This window comes from Abramis brama (assembly GCF_963993115.1).
Source record: "Abramis brama genome assembly, chromosome: 18".
Classification (NCBI taxonomy): Eukaryota; Metazoa; Chordata; class Actinopteri; order Cypriniformes; family Leuciscidae; genus Abramis; species Abramis brama.
Window position 1 is genome coordinate 31,046,598 of NC_139980.1, and position 17,832 is coordinate 31,064,429.

The 17,832-nt window shown below is 38.7% G+C and overlaps 2 protein-coding genes and 1 long non-coding RNA gene across 5 annotated transcripts; all 3 read right to left on the reverse strand.

The window, feature by feature from the left end:
- Positions 1-208: 208 nt before the first annotated feature.
- On the reverse strand, positions 209-1,198 carry LOC311068409 (trace amine-associated receptor 1-like; the record flags this gene model as incomplete). Its single annotated transcript, XM_084090837.1, has 2 exons — positions 209-798; positions 871-1,198. The coding sequence occupies 2 exons, from the start codon at positions 1,196-1,198 to the stop codon at positions 209-211; spliced, it is 918 nt and encodes a 305-aa protein (XP_083946963.1).
- Positions 1,199-6,995: 5,797 nt separating this feature from the next.
- LOC311068410 lies at positions 6,996-9,984 on the reverse strand. 3 transcript variants are annotated; one of them, XR_014603372.1, is made up of 5 exons: positions 8,919-9,984; positions 8,128-8,261; positions 7,883-7,945; positions 7,622-7,716; positions 6,996-7,253 (listed from the first exon to the last, which is right to left on the reverse strand). It is a non-coding gene; the product is annotated as an uncharacterized lncRNA (long non-coding RNA). The 3 variants fall into 3 exon arrangements; XR_014603373.1 differs by having other exon boundaries at positions 8,650-9,984; XR_014603374.1 differs by having other exon boundaries at positions 8,128-9,984.
- Positions 9,985-10,485: 501 nt separating this feature from the next.
- Positions 10,486-11,496, reverse strand: LOC311068359 (trace amine-associated receptor 1-like; the record flags this gene model as incomplete). The annotated part of the gene is made up of 2 exons (XM_084090745.1): positions 10,486-11,096; positions 11,169-11,496. The coding sequence occupies 2 exons, from the start codon at positions 11,494-11,496 to the stop codon at positions 10,486-10,488; spliced, it is 939 nt and encodes a 312-aa protein (XP_083946871.1).
- Positions 11,497-17,832: the final 6,336 nt, after the last annotated feature.

The following is a 17,832-nucleotide window of genomic DNA, read 5'->3' on the forward strand; positions in this document are numbered from 1 at the left end:
GTGGTGTGGGCGAGTTATGAATCAGGGGATGATCAGGAAACATTGCAGATGGACTTTATTTCTGCATTGCTGAGGCAAAATTCTGAGGTCCACCAGGTATCAAAATACAGCAATGTGAGAGCTAACAAACATGATGAACAAATGCAGAATGTCTTGTTTCATTAAGTTCCTATAAACACATATGGCTTGGATCACTGTGATATCACATTTACAATAACATTATTCTTGAAGAATTGCTCTGAAATATTCTTCCAGACAGAATGACTCTGAATGCATGTCTGAACCAGCTGTAAAAGAAGGCGTACACTATGGGATTACATGTAGAATTATAGTAGCCGACCCACAGGAACAAGTCAAACAGCAGTGGAGGTACAGAATACCCAATGAAGGGATCTATAAGATTACAAAGGAAAAAAGGTGTCCAGAAAGTCAGAAACGCCCCCATGATGATGGCTAAAGTCTTAGTGGCTTTTCCTTCTTTTTTTAATTCAGAATTCACACTCTGAATGGCCTGCACTTGCCTTTTAGCCACATGTAAGATTTTCAGATACATGCAGAGCATGACAAAAGCGGGAACGTAAAAACAGGCCAATGACATTATAGTCGCTGCCTCTCTGCTCTGAAAAAATATGCAACTTCCATCACATTTAATGTTCTCATAGTAAAAATATTTACTGAAGATCATGCCAAACCCCAGAGTAGCTGAAACAGTCCAGCTGATAATAATCATAACTAGTGTGGCCAGTGATGTCATTTTACTGTGATATTGAAAGGGGTAACATATGGCATAATATCTGTCTAAAGAAATGATACAGAGGTTTAAAATTGACGCAGCGCACAGAGTCACATCAAGACTGCTGTGTATTTTACAGAACAAATCTCCCAGATACCAGCACGTCTCGATGGAGCGCAGCATGCTGGGAGGCATCACAACTCCTCCTACAAGCAGATCGGCCATGGCCAGCGACAGGATGAGGTAGTTAGTTGGTGTGTGAAGCTGCTTGAAATGAATGACAGTTATGATCACCAACAGGTTTCCTATGATTGTGACAATCGACGAGACACTAAAAAGGATGAAGAGTAATATTCGAGTTTCCAAAGGATAGACAAACTTCGGACAAGACGTGTTACTAAACTCATAACAAAGAAAAAGCTTTTCCAGGATTCCATTTTGGTTGATGTTGAAATGTGCATCCATTTACACAATTCACTGGAGGTTCCCTGTTTGAAACAAGGGAGTGAAGTCAATTCCAGCCTTCAAAAATGTCGAATAGGAGAATACATCTGCGCTGAAGTTTTATTTTTTGAACAATACTCCAATCATGTTCATCTACATGGAAACTTGTTTCACAGACTCTCATCCATGTTCTTACCTTTCCTTCCTTCTACAATGAACCAAAGCTAAAGAGAGGGCACATATATACTGTAGCACAATAGTTTCATAACAACCTCCCTACTGTCAAATCACACAACATTTGAGTTTCCAAGGTTACACAGTCTTCCCACATGTCTACAAAAAAGCGCAACAAGGCTCTGAAACTGCATCTCAACAATGGCTGAATTTGGAATAAACTAAATATGGACAAAACCTACATTTCAAAACATAACCCAAATAACATTTCAAAAACAAACACCCAAATAGTACAACAATAACAACAATACTAAACACTTTTGTCTGCCTAATATGTGATGTGGTGAATGTGTTTGAAAAATCTGGTTAACAAATTATAAATGATAAATGAGAATTGAACGTCAAACTTTAAACATGACTTCTCTGAGGACTCCAATGATGTCACTTCTTCTTGATCATATGATTTAAAGTGATAGTTCACTATTATTTTGAGGTCAATAAGTGGTGTGATGAGGTCACTGATCAGCAGTTTCTGAAATACTCCAGCCCTTCTGGCACCGACAACATGCCATGTTCAAAGTCACTCATATCACCTTTCTTCCCCATTCTGATGCTCAGCTTGAATTTCAGCAGAGCGTCTTGACCAAGTCTACATGCCTAAATGCATTTTAAGTTGCTGCCATGTGATTGGCTGATTAGATATTTTGTTAATGAGCAGTTGAACAGGTCTACCTAATCAAGTGGCCGGTGAGTGTACTAGTTCTGCCTTCACATGCTATCATAAATTTCCCCACTTCTGAAGTTATGATTACGAGCTTGTCGCTTTAAAGAACTTTGTTGTAGGAAAGAACATGAATCATGGAGTACACCAAATTTATTCTTGCCTGTTTATTGGAGAAAAAAAATTATTAAAGCAAAAATTATATTTACCGTCCCATTCATTGACAACCATATAAACATTCACCGAGCTATCTAGATATTCAGCTTGCTGACAATTCTGGAATGTGTCAAATACAGGCTACTTTCACTGTGTATAACACATACAATATGCTTCAAATGATCATTCATGTATAATTGTAACAACAAGACAAGGTGAAATTCTTGAGAGAGCGTTCATGTCCAATTTTTAACTAGGAAACTCGTATTTGCGAAAATCCGATAGCACGTGAAGGCAGAATTAGGCATGCAAAACACATCATAGCAGATTTTTGGTTTTAGTGAACATCAGATGTTGTGGACTTAAATGGCACTTCTTTCATGCAATGATTCAGCATGTTTATTATGTTTATACAGCATGTATGCATGTGATGTCTATGCTGTAGCAGTGAGGGATTCATTTGGTTCTCAATCCTATAGGCGCATCTGCACTTCATGTTTTGGGTATTTCACTTGTCTAACAGTGATTCAACTCACCAGCTTAAAGGTTAAGTGCTGCTCTAAGTTAACTGTGTGTCAGATTAGCGAAAGGCCTGGATGGACTTGAGAAGCACTAAATTAAAGGAATTAGGAAAATCATATAAATGCTAAGCGTTTTTTAGAATTCCAATTATTTTTTTATTAAAATATCTTTGTGAAAGTTGCATCATTGTTTTTTAAATAACCTTTGTTTCATCGACCTGAAGAATGAATGCTATATCAGATGCATGTAATACACTCGTTTAGTCGATCTCTCTCTCATAATACCATAATACTCTACTCTAATGAAGTGACTCAACGTTCCTCCGTTACTAGTTCTAAAGTAACATAATACCATAATCCTAACGTTAGTTCTAAAGTGACGTTTTAGCTTGGGCTCAACTGTCAAACTGTCCATTTGAGATTTAAATTGATGGCGGAAGGAAATAGTTCTGCACTGTGGCGAGCAGGACGAGGCTGAGGGCCGTGAGAGAGTGGCACAAGGCCGGTGGCGTGATTGATAATGAGCAACACCTGCGCGACGCACCAGTCTCGTATCTCTCACGGAGGAGCAGAAGCATAAAAGGAGGAGCGATGACAGTGAAGAACGAGAGAGGCCAGGCCTGGATTTATGTTGTGTTTTATTTTGTTATATTTGACAGCAGTCGTCCCTTTCGTTTTGTATTTGTTGCATTTATTGTATTAAAGTCTGTTGAATGTTCGCACGTTCCCGGAACTGAGAGCTGTGTGGTTTTGCGATACAGTCGAGTGCGATGTACATCGCAAATATACTGAAATGTTTGCCCTCGCACCCGAAAGTTGCAGAACCATTCATTTTCTGTAAAGAACACACATTTGTCCCACCACAGCTGGCAATGTTCTCGGACCCATTCGTTTCTCTGTACCGTTTCCATTATGGCATCTATCCACATTATTACATGTAGTACTTGCAGCCTCTTCATCCTCCTCATTTTGCAAGATTTGTAAAATGTCCCCGGACTGAAAACTGTTTTTAAAAGAAAACCCACCACTTCAGGTTGACTTTGCACCGGAGCCATCCTTTTTTTTTTCTTTTTTTTTTCCGGAAATGCGAGATCCGATCTGTTATCCAGATACAGAAGCCACTTGATGTGGACAGGTGTAAACGCACAGTGTCCTGGTTGGTTTATGATCCGATCTGCTTGATTGGATCACGGTGATCGCATGTTAATGCCAAGTGTAAACACAGCCTTTTAAGAGTCCTTGCCGTTGTGGGGAATCCACAATACCATCGAGCATGGTGAGCAGAGTCCGTCACCATGGACGCTCGAAGCGGTGTGCTGGAGTGAGTTGCCGGGGGGACGGACGAGCTCACTGCTGGCCGCCTGGGTTCTGGAGGGGCGGCTGCCACCCGTGAGGGAGCGAAGGATTCGCCGCCATTCGCCGCGTGCCGGAGCCTGCTGCCATCCGCCATGATGGCGACGAGCAGGGAACGGGGGACTCCTGCTGACTGCCCGAACTCGGAGGAGCCGTCGCCGTCCACCAGGCGGAGAAGGAGTGTCGAGCCATCCACTGAGGGCTATCCAGCACCACCGCCAAGCACCGCGGAGAAGATGACCCAGCTGATGGAGGACCAGATGGCATTGCGTTGTGGGAACCGGACCAAGAATTTTTTTTCTCTCTTGTCTCTGTTGGTCCTCATGCTTCCGTGTCCTTTTCTCTCGCCTCGTCTATCCATACCCCCAGGTGCCGCGGCCGCCGTGGCTGAGGGCCATGAGAGAATGGCGCAACTTTACTGTAGTAAACGCTACACGATGAGTCAGACAGCTGCCTTCTAAAAATCTGCATCCTTAGAAATGCTTTGAACATCATAGAACGTAAGTGGAGAAAAGCATTTAGTTCATCATAACATCGTAATATTCATAACATCATATACATCAGGGGTGCCCAATCCTGCTCCTGCCGATCGACTGTCCTGCACAGTTCATCTCCAACCCTAATCAAACACACCTGAAGCAACCAATTAACGTCTTCAGGATCACTTGAAAATTAAAGGCAGGTGTGTTTGATTAGGGTTGGAGATGAACTGTGTAGGACAGTCGATCGGCAGGAGCAGGATTGGGCACCCCTGATATACATAATTCACTAGCTATATTGCTAAATGTACCCGATTTTTCATATCACCAGAAAAATATACCAGATAACCTGTCTCCTCTTAAAGACTACACTGCTTCGCAGCAGTTAACAATATGCTAAAGCCCGCCCCGCACATTGACACAAGTGTGTCGTTTTCAGATTTATCCACTCTGGAACCCGATTTAAAAAAAAAAAATAGCGGTTTTAGGCTCACAAACCACCGGATCCGCCTGGATGAAATGCAGATACGATACAAAATTTTTACGTATACAGCTAAATGCATCTCTGTGTGGACAAGGCCTCAGTCTTCGTCCCTTCTCTCGAGCTGTGGTTAGAAGCATAGTTTCTTGTTAGTATGACGTGGACTTACATAAGTCATGTTTAAAAATCAACAGGGAACAAAACAGTGAAGTAGTCCTAAGTTCATTACTACATTATGTGGAGAAAGCTGACAGAATGAACATTATGTATATGGAAGTATGCCAAATACTGCATATTAACGTTAATATAGAAACATAAAAAAATTAACGGCTTTCTATTGGTTATGTAAATTAACTATAATGTTAAAACGACAGAAGTGTGACCATTTCTATTGTGTGACCAGTGTGACCATATTTGGGAAAGTTGTGACTTTCTACAATCATGCATCATACTATGGTGGTTAAGCAGCGAGTTACATCATTGTACAGGGTATCCCCTGTTTAGATCCTGTCTCTATGAAACCCCTCCTTCCAAAATGCACAATGTGCTCTAATTGGTCAGCTGGACCAGTGTGTTGTGATTGATCAACCGCTTCCACCATGTTTTGGAAATGTCACGCCTCTTGCCATAAACACGAGTTTGGCCCTGTCCCAAATGGCACCCTAAGCACTCGTGGTCTTCCTATGAGTCCGCACTTTCGTGATGTAATGCCGCTTTGACTGTCGGGAAGAAGTGCATCAGTGCGGGCTCGGCAAAAGTGCGCATCGAGGGCGCATATCGACCTCAAAGGGGGCGCTCGCGAGCACTCTTCTGAGGCCTAAAATGACAAATGGGACACTCTTCGGTCTCACAGACTTAACGGACATGCGCACGTGGCAGCCATTGTAAGTCCACAAGACCGAAAGTGAATATGAAGTGTGCCATTTGGGACAGGGCATTTCAATACACTACTAAGGCAGCTCAGCCAGGCCTTGCCCCTTTATTGTATATGCCTTGGGCGTGAATTATTTAAATGAGGAATATTGTGACAATGTGACATGTTCGTTCTTGGAAGAAAACTCAGAACTACAATGGAGGCGTTTCAGGGAGTTTAGAAACAATGCTTTCTGATATAGAGAATAACTCCCTTTAGAACTTTGTGCTTTGTAACTTTTCAGACCATTTTCATTTTCAAACCGCAACATTACACACTAAAAAAAGTTGAATTTGTAAAAATAAAAAATAAAATAAAAATCTTGATAGGGTCTTTAAGACTGAGCTTGTTGTAAGTGTAGTTGAAGTTAAGTATTTCTTCACTCTGTTTACACACTGGCCAAAAATGACACAAGAACAAACTCACTTAAGGCTTTTTATAACATGAGATTGCTTATGTATATTCACTTCAGTTTGTGTGACAGAGATAGACTGGATTAAGCACTGATCATGCAGTTTTACCACAAGTAGGTCTTTGCTCTGCAAAAAAATCCAATTCTTAATGAATATTTTTTTTTGTAATCCCAGCTGGCATTTTAACGTAGAGTCAGCGTTGAATCAACGTCAGGTGTCAGTGTTGGATAACCGTTGGATTTTGTTTAGATTTTGCAAATCTAATCAACGTTGAAATAGCAACGTCATTCCAACGTCAATCTAATCAACGTTGAAATAGCAATGTCATTCCAACGTCAATCTAATCAACGTTGAAATAGAAACGTCATTCCAACGTCAATCTAATCAACGTTGAAATAGCAATGTCATTCCAACGTCACGTTTCTCAACATAGGTGAATTTGCCAACGTTGAATCAATATTGATTTTAGTTTAGATTTTGCAAATCTAATCAACGTTGAAATAGCAATGTCATTACAACGTCAATCTAATCAACGTTGAACAGTCAGCTAGGAAGAAGCCAATTGGTCAAAGCAAGACCAGGAAGAAGATTAATAAAGACATTTCACTGACGTAAGAAACATGCTTTATTGCATGGCTGCAAGTGTGCCAACATTTCACACAACATCATTTTACACGTGTCGAACTTTAACCTTTAGAAAAACGGCCCAAACATTGGGCAACATTGAACACGGCTGGTTAAATCTTCCCTTCTTGTTACTTCTTTCTGCCACCGCCACCTATCCTCTCTGGTGCATATTTCAAGTATTTGGCCATGTATTCGTCTACTTTTGTTGTAGTTGTATCAAATGAGCTCAAGACAGCGTCTGATGAGGGGGGGGGAAACAGATCAGTATTAGCAAACGTTAACCTCTCAAATTAAAATATTTTGCAAATATCAACTTTTGTGGAATTGCCAATGTTTCAAGTATATAAATTAGTATTGATCAATGTGCAAGGTCATTGATAATCATGTGCTTGGGCAAGCAACAAAAGGCAGTTGGTAGTAACCAGTGCTGCCGGTAGAGAAGTTAGTCTAGAGCCCAGAATGGAGTACTGTATATAATATTTGACCATGCTCTGTAGAGTCCTCCAACTAAAATGATTTCTTCATTTCTTATGAATTATTATTCTGCTTACTATATTCAATTATTTAAAACACTGTTACAAAACTACTATGTTAAAGCAAACTCACCACAGATTATCTTGTAGAGACGGGTCTTCATGAAGGCAACCTTCCCACTTCTTCCTCTGAGGCTCATTATGGCCATCATTTTATTTGTCATAGTTCTGCCATGGTTAAACAGATTTATATTAGAATATTATATTGCAATCAAGTTCATTATGAAAATGTAGCAGAGAGTGAGTAAGTGGGTGTGTGGGGGGAGTGCATGACAGTATATGACAGGGAACATCACTGTAAACTAATGCAAAAAAGGAACATAAAGTTACTTACGCAGCCATTGACTTCTTCACATGGTCTGCAGCATCAACGCCTCCCAACATCTTCAGTTGTTTACTCGGAAAAGAACAAGAAACAAGAAATTAAAATTATAACCAGAAAATGTGGTCAGAGTCAGACCTCCACAAAGCAGGCACATGATGAGGACGAGGAGTTTGTAGTGGTCACCAAAGTGAACAAGCCAATTGTCATAATGAAACTTTGCCAGCACTTTACAAGATTAATTATTTAAAACTTACCAGTTCTACTCCCTCATTCTTGTCCTCCAAGTGATTCTCTAAAGCTTCAAGCTCTTCTTCAGTGTTTGCCGGCTTCACTTCATAACTTGTTCCAGCAGAGCTCTTGTCCCGCTGTCTTCCCGTATAGTATTTTCCTATAAAATATCCCGAAAAATGAAAATTTCAACATTCATCTTTCTGTTGCTATCCCTCTGCTGACAGCAAAAATTCGTACTACAAAACTGCAGCATTAACTATGCGAGTTGTGAAGCTAGGTCTAACGTGACTTTGCTTACAGATTGGCATGAAATCGTGCTCTCACAACAACCACGCTGTTATCTTAAAAAGGCCAATATCACGCTAAGGTTGACTTCAAGTAAGCAAAACGATGCTTTGAAAACATCTGTTTCGCTGAAAGGGCAAGGGGGTAGAAACAGGACAACAGTGCAGAGACTGACAGGTCCGATGGAAGGGCTAACATTAATGTTATGAGAGTAAGGTATTAAAATACGGGATATTTTACAGGAAAATTTGTCCACATACTGGTCCCTGGTTTCCCCATTTAACGTATCCCGGTAAATTCCACATCCTTTTCGGGATTCTAGCATCTTTTTTCTTTCTTTTCTTCTCCCTACTCTGTTTCTCCTCGTTCGACTTGCTGTATGTTTACATTCGCGAGGCCATCAACATGGCCGCCACGCCAAGTATGACGTCACGACGCCCATATTAATATATGTGACAGAGTCAGGCACACACAACATTTATTTAGGAATTTTCTAGTTATAAAATGTGACTTCAAAAACTTTGCTTACCGTTTGAGATGTTACCACCAAATTCATTCCGAACCCGTCCAGGTCAGAATCTGCCTGACGATGACAACACAGACCCACTTCGCGCATGCGCAATCGGGTGTTGTCTGGAACCGTCAGAGCCAATAGAATCACAGTTGTGTGATGGACAACCGCCGTCCTCCAATCAAGCTCTTGTGTTGAACGATATTCCAAAATGATCAATCAGACTGGAGTTGCTCTCAAAGTACGCCAGGAGATGTAGAAAGCGTCTCAATTCTCTTTTGGCTGATGTGTATTTATTTTTATTTTTTATTCCTTATGAAAACATGAATTGTATCTAAATGATGTATTACAAGATCAATTTCTTTTTTCGGCAAATTGTAACAAATGTGTTATGCAAAAAAAAAAAAAAAAAAAAAGAAAAGATGTAACGTTAGAAAGCGCTTTTATCACGACTCAACAAACGTTTAATTCAGAGTTGATCTTTCAACGTTGTATCATTATTCATGTATCAACACTTTTTCAACAGTTTATTGATCAGCATTGTTTGGATGTTGGAACAACGTTATTTTTCTATTGATATATTTCAACAAAATGTTTAAAAGTCATGGTTGTAAAAAAACAATGTTGATTTGACGTACAACTAAAACAAATATTTTTATTTCTATGTTGAATCCGTGAGTTAACAACACCACTACAACCATTTAGTGTTCAACGTTGTTTTGACGTTGAATTAATGTTACTTAACAAACGTTTAATTCAGAGTTGATCTTTCAACGTTGTATCATTATTCATGCATCAACACTTTTTCAACAGTTAATTGATCAGCATTGTTTGGATGTTGGAACAACGTTATTTTTCTACTGATATATTTCAACAAAATGTTTAAAAGTCATGGTTGTAAAAATAATGTTGATTTGACGTACAACTCAAATTTTATTTATATTTCTATGTTGAATCCACAGTGAGTTAACAACACCATTTCAACCATTTGGTGTTCAACATTGTTTTGACGTTGAATTAATGTTTTTCCATAAACTGACATTATTTCAACCACATTTAAACGTTTAAGGTCAGTCGAATGCCAGCTGGGATGTTCCAAGTATCTAAAATCCTCCGCTCATATATAATAATGCATAACATATGAAAAAAACAATGTATAACATATTAAGACTTGTTTTTAGAGAATGAATCTTGAAAATAAGTGTACTTTGTCTCGTTTCAGTGGCATTTGTTTCACTTCCATGTGAAATGATACACTTTTATTCAAGATTAAATTTCCAAAACCAAGTCTAAAAATCTTCAAAGTGCACTTTCTATAAAGAGCTATTTTTACTGAATGATGCAAAAAACACTTATTATAAACTCATATCAGTTTTTGCGGTGTGGGCGAGTTATGAATCAGGGGATGATCAGGAAACATTGCAGATGGACCTTATTTCTGCATTGCTGAGGCAAAATTCTGAGGTCCACCAGGTATCAAAATACAGCAATGTGAGAGCTAACAAACATGATGAACAAATGCAGAATGTCTTGTTTCATTAAGTTCCAATAAACACATATGGCTTGGATCACTGTGATATCACATTTACAATAACATTATTCTTGAAGAATTGCTCTGAAATATTCTTCCAGACAGAATGACTCTGAATGCATGTCTGAACCAGCTGTAAAAGAAGGCGTACACTATGGGATTACATGTAGAATTATAGTAGCCGACCCACAGGAACAAGTCAAACAGCAGTGGAGGTACAGAATACCCAATGAAGGGATCTATAAGATTACAAAGGAAAAAAGGTGTCCAGAAAGTCAGAAACGCCCCCATGATGATGGCTAAAGTCTTAGTGGCTTTTCCTTCTTTTTTTAATTCAGAATTCACACTCTGAATGGCCTGCACCTGCCTTTTAGCCACATGTAAGATTTTCAGATACATGCAGAGCATGACAAAAGCGGGAACGTAAAAACAGGCCAATGACATTATAGTCGCTGCCTCTCTGCTCTGAAACAATATGCAACTTCCATCACATTTTATGTTCTCATAGTAAAAATCTTCAATGCCAAGAATATTAAGCTTCATGAAGATCATGCCAAACCCCAGAGCAGCTGAAACAGTCCAGCTGATAATAATCATAACTAGTGTGGCCAGTGATGTCATTTTACTGTGATATTGAAAGGGGTAACATATGGCATAATATCTGTCTAAAGAAATGATACAGAGGTTTAAAATTGATGCAGTGCACAAAGTCACATCAAGACTGCTGTGTATTTTACAGAACAAATCTCCCAGATACCAGCATGTCTCGATGGAGCGCAGCATGCTGGGAGGCATCACAACTCCTCCTACAAGCAGATCGGCCATGGCCAGCGACAGGATGAGGTAGTTAGTTGGTGTGTGAAGCTGCTTGAAATGAATGACAGTTATGATCACCAACAGGTTTCCTATGATTGTGACAATCCAAGAGACACTAAAAAGGATGAAGAGTAATATTCGAGTTTCCAAAGGATAGACAAACTTCGGACAAGACGTGTTACTAAACTCATAACAAAGAAAAGGCTTTTCCAGGATTCCATTTTGGTTGATGTTGAATTGTGCATCCATTTACACAACTCACTGGAGGTTCCCTGTTTGAAACAAGGGAGTGAAGTCAATTCCAGCCTTCAAAAATGCAGCTACATTTATTAATCTTTATGAATGAATTACATGTTAAAAGCTCAATGGATTTTAAATGCAATACTTAACTTGACCATATAGGAGAATAAATCTGCGCTGAAGTTTTATTTTTGGAACAATACTCCAATCATGTTCATCTACATGGAAACTTGTTTCACAGACTCTCATCCATGTTCTTACCTTTCCTTCCTTCTACAATGAACCAAAGCTAAAGAGAGGGCACATATATACTGTAGCACAATAGTTTCATAACAACCTCCCTACTGTCAAATCACACAACATTTGAGTTTCCAAGGTTACAGTCTTCCCACATGTCTACAAAAAAGCGCAACAAGGCTCTGAAGCTGCATCTCAACAATGGCTGAATTTGGAATAAACTAAATACGGACAAAACCTACATTTCAAAACATAACCCAAATAACATTTCAAAACAAACACCCAAATAGTAACTAACATGTGATGTGGTGAACGTATTTGAAAAATCTGGTTAACAAATTATAAATGTGAATTGAGAATTGAACGTCAAACTTTATACATGGCTTCGCTGAGGAGTCCAATGATATCACTTCTTCTTGATCATATGATTTAAAGTGATAGTTCACTATTATTTTGAGGTCAATAAGTGGTGTGATGAGGTCACTGATCAGCAGTTTCTGAAATACTCCAGCCCTTCTGGCACCGACAACATGCCATGTTCAAAGTCACTCATATCACCTTTCTTCCCCATTCTGATGCTCAGCTTGAATTTCAGCAGAGCGTCTTGACCAAGTCTACATGCCTAAATGCATTTTAAGTTGCTGCCATGTGATTGGCTGATTAGATATTTTGTTAATGAGCAGTTGAACAGGTCTACCTAATCAAGTGGCCGGTGAGTGTACTAGTTCTGCCTTCACATGCTATCATAAATTTCCCCACTTCTGAAGTTATGATTACGAGCTTGTCGCATTAAAGAACTTTGTTGTAGGAAAGAACATGAATCATGGAGTACACCAAATTTATTCTTGCCTGTTTATTGGAGAAAAAAAATTATTAAAGCAAAAATTATATTTACCTTCCCATTCATTGACAACCACATAAACATTCACCGAGCTATCTAGATATTCAGCTTGCTGACAATTCTGGAATGTGTCAAATACAGGCTACTTTCGCTGTGTATAACACATACAATATGCTTCAAATGATCATTCATGTATAATTGTAACAACAAGACAAGGTGAAATTCTTGAGAGAGCATTCATGTCCAATTTTTAACTAGGAAACTCGCATTTGCGAAAATCCGATAGCACGTGAAGGCAGAATAAGGCATGCAAAACACATCATAGCAGATTTTTGGTTTTAGTGAACTTTATCAGATGTTGTGGACTTAAATGGCACTTCTTTCGTGCAATGATTCAGCATGTTTATTATGTTTATACAGCATGTATGCATGTGATGTCTATGCTGTAGCAGCGAGGGATTCATTTGGTTCTCAATCCTATAGGCGCATCTGCACTTCATGTTTTGGATATTTCACTTGTCTAACAGTGATTCAACTCACCAGCTTAAAGGTTAAGTGCTGCTCTAAGTTAACTGTGTGTCAGATTAGCGAAGGGCCTGGATGGACTGAGAAGCACTAAATTAAACGAATTAGGAAAATCAAATAAATGCTAAGTGTTTTTTACAATTCCAATTATTTTTTTATTAAAATATCTTTGTGAAAGTTGCATCATTGTTTTTTAAATAACCTTTGTTTCATCGACCTGAAGAATGAATGCTATATCAGATGCATGTAATACACTCGTTTAGTCGATCTCTCTCTCATAATACCATAATACTCTACTCTAATGAAGTGACTCAACGTTCCTCCGTTACTAGTTCTAAAGTAACATAATACCATAATCCTAACGTTAGTTCTAAAGTAACGTTTTAGCTTGGGCTCAACTGTCAAACTGTCCATTTGAGATTTAAATCGATGGCGGACAGAGCCGCCTTAACCTAATGTTAGGCCCTGGGGCTGAGAGGTTTTGTAGGCCCCCCATCCCCTCGATTTATAGAGTGTCATTTTAAAAAAGTGTAATATCTAGGAAATCTACATCACAGAATGCATTAATTTCTTTCGAGACCTACAACAGTATTGTTTTCAATTTTAATATTGTTATTAACATATCACTGAGCACATAAACACAACACACTTTATTTAACAACCACACACAGCAACTAAATTTCAACTTTATAAAATGAGAAGCGATTTTCGCGAGCGACAACCAATAGGAAAGAAGCCTTTCAGTGGAGCTCAGCTCCCGTCACCGTCTCGAGTGCAGGAGACAGAAGAGTTCGAGGGCGATTTCACTGTTTTATATGTAACTAATCACAAACATGGATATAATAAAATGATGCATGGAAAAGAAACTGTCGACAGTCTCAGTGAGTTTATGCTGGATTTAGTGCGTAAATCATTTTGTTTACAAATTAGACGCTTTGCAGTTGTTATATACGTTAAAGATTTTATTTTGGATGTGTTCATTGTGATTATATTGGCTGGGTTTGTAAAAGTTTATAAAATTGAAAGGATCATTGCTTGGTGCATTTGGAAACAAAGCTTGTCTATTTCTAAATGTAATCGCGTGCATCGCTGCTGATTATACGTTGAAAAAAACTTAGATTAAACACACTCGCAACAGACACACCCCAAAGCGGAGACGGAGACGTTACAGCGTTGCCAGCGGCACTGAGCGGACTTTTGCCGCTGTAGTGGACACGCACCGTCCGCCTCATTCGCGCCGCGGGACCTCTAGACGCGCGTAAACGCGTCTTTACATTGACTTAACATTGAAATCACTCGCGCCAGACGCTCTATTCGCGTTTGGTGTGAACGCACCATAACAATAACATTATAGCGACAGCAACGTCCACAAGCGACTAGCGACATAGAGCGACAAAATCTGACAAGTTAAAACAATATGACCTTTTCAGCTCATCATGAACCTGAACATGGGAGGCCCCTGAACTTGGGAGGCCCCTGGGCTTCAGCCCAGGTAAGCCCGTGCATTAATGCGGCCTTGATGGCGGAAGGAAATAGTTCTGCACTGTGGCGAGCAGGACGAGGCTGAGGGCCGTGAGAGAGTGGCACAAGGCCGGTGGCGTGATTGATAATGAGCAACACCTGCGCGACGCACCAGTCTCGTATCTCTCACGGAGGAGCAGAAGCATAAAAGGAGGAGCGATGACAGTGAAGAACGAGAGAGGCCAGGCCTGGATTTACGTTGTGTTTTATTTTGTTATATTTGACAGCAGTCGTCCCTTTCGTTTTGTATTTGTTTCATTTGTTGTATTAAAGTCTGTTGAATGTTCGCACGTTCCCGCCTCCTTCTTCCCACAACATCTAACTTCGTTACACTGGTGCCGAAACCCGGGAAGAAGGAGGAACGCACTGTTAGGCTGCATTTACCAGAGATGGGGGACTCGAGTCACATGACTTGACTCGAGTCAGACTCGAGTCGCAAATTTAAGGACTTGAGACCAGTGGTGTAGTCTACGTGATACGCAGGTATACGCCGTATACCCACTAGAAAAGGCCAAGGATTTCCGTATACCCATTAAAAAATCGTGAGGATGCGTAACAACTTCGTTTTGTGTCAGAACTTTCACTTTCATTCATAAATTCACCCCGTCTGTGTTTGCGAAGCGACACCGAATCGCGGAATCCAGTCACAAATGGAGCTTGCTAAGCAGAACGTCACCGAATTTGGCTATTTTTGAATGAATAAATCAAAAGTAGGGCTGTACAATGAACCAAATCTCGATATGGACTAGTATCTGTGAATATTAAAGTTAAAAGAGACTGCAATTGTTCTACGCGTCTCTGGGAATGAATGAGCGCTCAATGTGTGCTCCACTACACACAAACACACACACACACACACACACGAAGTGATCACGCTCGTGGTGTTTTCAGCGTTTCACTGTATTGAGACATGAGCTACTACATGTGCACTTCATCGCAGAGCTGCTATGAGAGTCACTTCACGAGAAGTTCACCATTTCATTTGATAAAAGTCATTCATTCGTTTCATATACAAACACATAGAAACTGTAATGTCTTTACGACAACCTGTCAAAATAAAAGTTCGGTATAACTTGAAGAAATTATAACAGAAATATATTACTATTGCACAGTAGAGTATACTTCAAGTAGGCCTAATAATAATAATATTAGTTTATTAAAACACACAGAAACTCAAATGCCTACAACCCACCAAAATAAAAGTTCGGTCTAACTCAAAGACATGAAAAAGAAGTAAAAATGAATTTTAAAATAATAATAATAATAATAATAAAATCTATTAAAACGTTATTTTAAGGGAATATCACACAAGTTTTCATACATGTTTTAATTTAAAGAGTAGCCTAAACTTGCCAAAACAATAACACCATTTTTTTTTTCAAAAACACCATTTCTAAAAGTAAATTTGTATTTGTGCCTATAATGTTTAATTTTTTTATTTTTTATTGTCAGCTGATTAAACCTGTGCTTCAGGGACCATATTCATATAACATCTAAGGCTAGGTTGGTATATTACAGTATACTCACTACAAAAAACTAGACTACACCACTGCTTGAGACTTGCTTGACTAAATTAAGAAAATGACTCGACTTGACTTTGACTTGAGATCCAATGACTCGAGACTTGACTTGACTTGACTTGAACTGTATGACTCGAGAATGACTTGATATACATTTTAATATAAATCATCGATTTACACAAGCCCAGGAAAAAACATACATTGCGGTGAGCGCGCGCTAAATACAAAACCATCTCCAGGCCAGCATCATTTCTTTTTGGATATAAACACTAGAAATTGACCATATTCATACAAGAAGATTTGCTGTACGCATGATAACAGGCAAGGGATATCTGACGACCATCACAACCTCGAACAGTCGAACAGTCTGGAACATTCACCACGTCTAAAAGTAAGCTATGGCTTGTTTAACCTGTTTGTTATAGTTAATTTGACTATCTTTAAATCTAGAGAGAATATTGGTCAAAACAGCATGCCTCTTTATACACAATTATGTTTTCAAATGTAGCTTACTGTTGTCAATATTCAAATTATAATTAATGATGGCATATGTTTTGTGTAACATTTGCCACATTTCTTTCCAATCATGCTTTAAAGCCAAATATGTTGTTCTTTCCAGTGACAAAAAAACAACATAGAAAACTGTTCATGTTTTGTGTTTTATGTTTCTCTTAAAACAGGGTTAGATGTTATCAGGTGGTTGGGGGCAAAATGCCAGCAGAATTAATATGCACCCAAAATTCAAAATGTGGTGGAAAAATTGCCCTAGTATGAGTTATTTTTATAATTATCCTATAACATATGATATTAAAAAATATTTCCAGAATATTGACGCGATTGCAAATGTGATAATGATTTTATAAAACAGTTCAGTAAACAAAGAGTGAATATTGTGATGTGACATTTTAGACATAATATTCCAAATATTCTCTGTTTTTGCTCTATTTCTCCAATGACAATAGTTCCAAACAAGCCACAGAAAGAGTTATCTTTCTGATATTTGTGATTCAGTGACCTAGTTGCTTAGTTCCAGAACGAATCTGCCGTTTTGAACAAATCAGTTGAATGAATGCTTCTATGACTCGTACATTAAGACGGTGATTTGGCGCCACCTATTGGCGGTTTTAACTTCATAATTAAAAATATATAACTTATTTAAAGGGGATGCCAGTTTGAAGAATGCTATTTGGTGGCATAAGAACCATTATACTTGAATTGTGAATTGTTCAATAGCCTACCTTTTAATGGTCTTCTGCAATGTTTGAGGTATTTTTTTTTTTTTTTTTTTTTTTGCTTTAATGTTGGCCTAATTTCAGTTACATTTCCATTTTAGGCTATGTAGTTTGAAATTTTATTTATTTTTTATTTTTTAGATTTTTATTGTAGTAACCACTCAGCTGTATGTGGAAATGCTTTTTTTTTTTTTTTTTTTTTTTTAAGTTGCAAATAAAACCATAGTCCACAACTTCTGTAGTTTTAACTTATTTTAATATATAAATTCAGTGAAATCATCAAACGTTTGTATGACTTGCCAGTGACTTGTGACCCAAGCTATGACTTGACTTGACTTGCTTGACATAAAGCAGTGACTTGACTTGACTTGCTTTTCACAAAATAGACTTGGACTTGCTTGAGACTTGAAGGTTAAGACTTGAGACTTGCTTGTGTCTTGCACATGTGTGACTTACTCCCACCTCTGGC